The sequence below is a fragment of the Sander lucioperca genome, chromosome 22, assembly GCF_008315115.2.
Source record: "Sander lucioperca isolate FBNREF2018 chromosome 22, SLUC_FBN_1.2, whole genome shotgun sequence".
NCBI classification, from domain to species: Eukaryota; Metazoa; Chordata; class Actinopteri; order Perciformes; family Percidae; genus Sander; species Sander lucioperca.
In genome coordinates this window covers 26820788-26823662 of record NC_050194.1, presented here as the reverse complement: position 1 = coordinate 26823662, position 2875 = coordinate 26820788, and the positions used below count along the sequence as shown (strand labels likewise).

General features: G+C 43.3%; 1 protein-coding gene across 1 annotated transcript in view; it reads right to left on the bottom strand.

Moving 5' to 3' along the window:
* LOC118494305 overlaps window positions 1-1871 on the bottom strand; it is a 7586-nt gene extending 5715 nt beyond the window's left edge. Inside the window, exon 1 of the mRNA XM_035997865.1 lies at window positions 1827-1871. Coding sequence (XP_035853758.1) covers window positions 1827-1871 — 45 coding nt within the window. The remainder of the gene's footprint in view (window positions 1-1826) is intronic.
* Window positions 1872-2875: the final 1004 nt, after the last annotated feature.

Below are 2875 nucleotides of genomic sequence, written 5' to 3'. Positions count from 1 at the left end.
ACAAACGAAGTACCCTACATTTTGTGTCTTTAGGTCCGAGCAGGTTTTAGTGACATTGTCTATAGAAACAAGCACGTATAATTTAACTGCTACCCCAAGGTGTGTACCCCTGTCACTTGAACGGTACTTCTTAGTACCGCCACATGACTTGTACCCTTTGACTTCAATAGGTCGTTATTTGTACCGTACAGCCTGTGTCCCCGAATGTACTATATTAGTACCACCATGATAACACCATAGGAACCTTTAATTGTACATTTGTAATTTTGTACTTAACTATACTTTCTTATGACAATGTACCGTTTCGAAAGGGTACCTATATGCCCTTTCACCATTGCATAGTTTCATTGTGTACCCTTTTTCATTTGGAAAGGTACTTTTTGGTACTCGTTGAGACAATGTTTGTACCTTTGCTGGGCACATTTGTGAATTTGTCCTTTAAGTACTTATTGTCCGCTCACTTTAACCTTATTTCTGCGAGTGTATTAGCAGTGGACGTGCTTTGTAAGTATACATATGTACCAGATAACTGACCAATCAATGCCTTTCCTGGCACCACTCCCAAAAAGGTCACTCTTCTGTCGTGGGGGGACGTTATCATTGTTAACAATTTCCAGATGTTCTCAGGATGAATGTGGGGTAAAGTTCATGCATCTCACTTATACCAAGAACTTAGTCCAAGTGTTAGACAAAATTTATAGAGATGGGTGAGCCAACCATTAGGTATAAAGAGTCCCAAAAAAACCGACACCATAGCAAAAAAAGCCACACAACCCCTGCACTCCCACACAAACAGCAACAGTGCCTTTCCAGAATCTGATGACAGTCATACTACATAGCAGTTTTCATATTTTTTTTTCTCACTTAATTGCTCCGTGGGACCTGACAGTCCTTGTTATCCACATCCTTTTCAGTCTTTAGTAGCTTGAACTCGTTTGTGGGCCCACTCGAGAACATCTCTCACCCTCTGTCACAGTCTTTCAACCGTCTGTTCAGCATGCAAGGGTTAAACGAGAAGTTGATCCTTGGCGCTGTTTTTTCCAATCAATGTTGCGAATCATGTCTCAAAACTCTGCTGCATTTATTTTCCTTTTAAATAACTGGCAAATTATTGGCAGTATTTGCAGATGCATTCAAATTTTTTTTTTTTTTACTTCTCTTAACTACGTATTTTTCAGAAAAGTTAAAACACAATCACCATGACACGCCGCTCCATCCCCACCGAAGAGCCTCACAGGAGCCGTCAATAGCCGCTACCTCAAGAGCCACAGTTGGGCCACCCCTGTTTGTAGAATGTCAATACCACAGTGAGTAACTAAGCAACCCATATTTCTGATATAGCCTGTTAGAAAACAGTTCAAATTTGACCCAAGACAACCAACATCGTTAAAGCACATTCTGTTTTTTTCAAGATCACGGGGATTCCTCGCTCGAATAACCGGATTGCTGAGCTCTGTGTCTTCCACTCTTCTGATCTACCTGAACTGGGCTAATAGCGAGCATGCGCACCTTGCATCAGCGCTCCTTGCAGTATGAATGTGGTCCCCCGGAACTTCCCTGTCTTCAGTAATGGCGTTGCAAGCGTTCATGGCATGATTTTGCAGCACATTTTTGATTGAATCGGCATATTTATGACCGATAGTTTGCTTCCCATTTCATAGGCCGTAAGTGCCTCCTGATTGCCCAGCTCGGTTTTCATACCCCCGGCTCTGCTACGTTACACTCCCCCGCGGCGTCACGCTGTCCCGCGTTGATTTACTGACTGCTGACCCTCTCCACCCGCGTGACAGTGGCCAAAAAACAAACCTCTATACACATAAAAATACTGGCATACTGCCCGGGCAGAACTGGACTCGCAGAACTTCTTTCATATCGGCTTTTTATTCTTCGCAGCTGCCTGAAGTAAGTGAGTAATGAGTTGTTTATCCTTACGGCACAACTCAGCAGCAGGGATGAAGAGGCATGTGGGGTTCGTAGAAAGCACTAGAGTTCTCTGAGTGCTTTCCGAAACTAAGTAGTACAAGATATCGATAATTCATATATATTCTGTTTTAGCAGGTTTGCCACGGGTGCCAGTCGGCAACTTCCGAGTGTCAGTAATTTGGGAATTGGTAGAAATATAAATCTAATGCCTGTGAATTCCATATTATGGTTGTATCCCACTGTAAGTATAGCTCGGGAACACAGAAGTTAGTCCGGAATGTGCCGGGTATGCATTAATGTACCATACGATGATTGTGGAACGGGATTGGTTGGATCTCTTTTGTGGTGTAAAGAGCTGGAGGATCTGCCCCTGGAAGACCAGAAGTAGAGAGGATGGGGACCCTTCAAGCCATCCCGACGTTATTGGCGGGTTTTAGGGCCAGGCCTGCCCCCAGAGTCAGGGCTTCTTCCCGCCAGGCCGGACGACCTTCACGCACTGCCAACCTTTTGTTTGTGAGCTACATACAAAACCACAGGTTGGATTGGTGACACAAAAAACAAGCTTTGTCCTCTAATACAGTATTAGGGGACCACTAAGGTCTATATAAAAGAGACTTCAGATACAGTATTAGGGACCACTAGGTCTATATAAAGAGACTTCAGATACAGTATTAGGGGACCACTAAGGTCTATATAAAGAGACTTCAGATACAGTATTAGGGGACCACTAAGGTCTATAAAAGAGACTTCAGATCAGTATTAGGGGACCACTAAGGTCTATATAAAGAGACTTCAGATACAGTAGTAGGGGACCACTAAGGTCTATATAAAAGACTTCAGATACAGTATTAGGGGACCACTAAGGTCTATATCAAGAGACTTCAGATACAGTATTAGGGGACCACTAAGGTCTATATAAAAGAGACTTCAGATACAGTATTAGGGACCACTG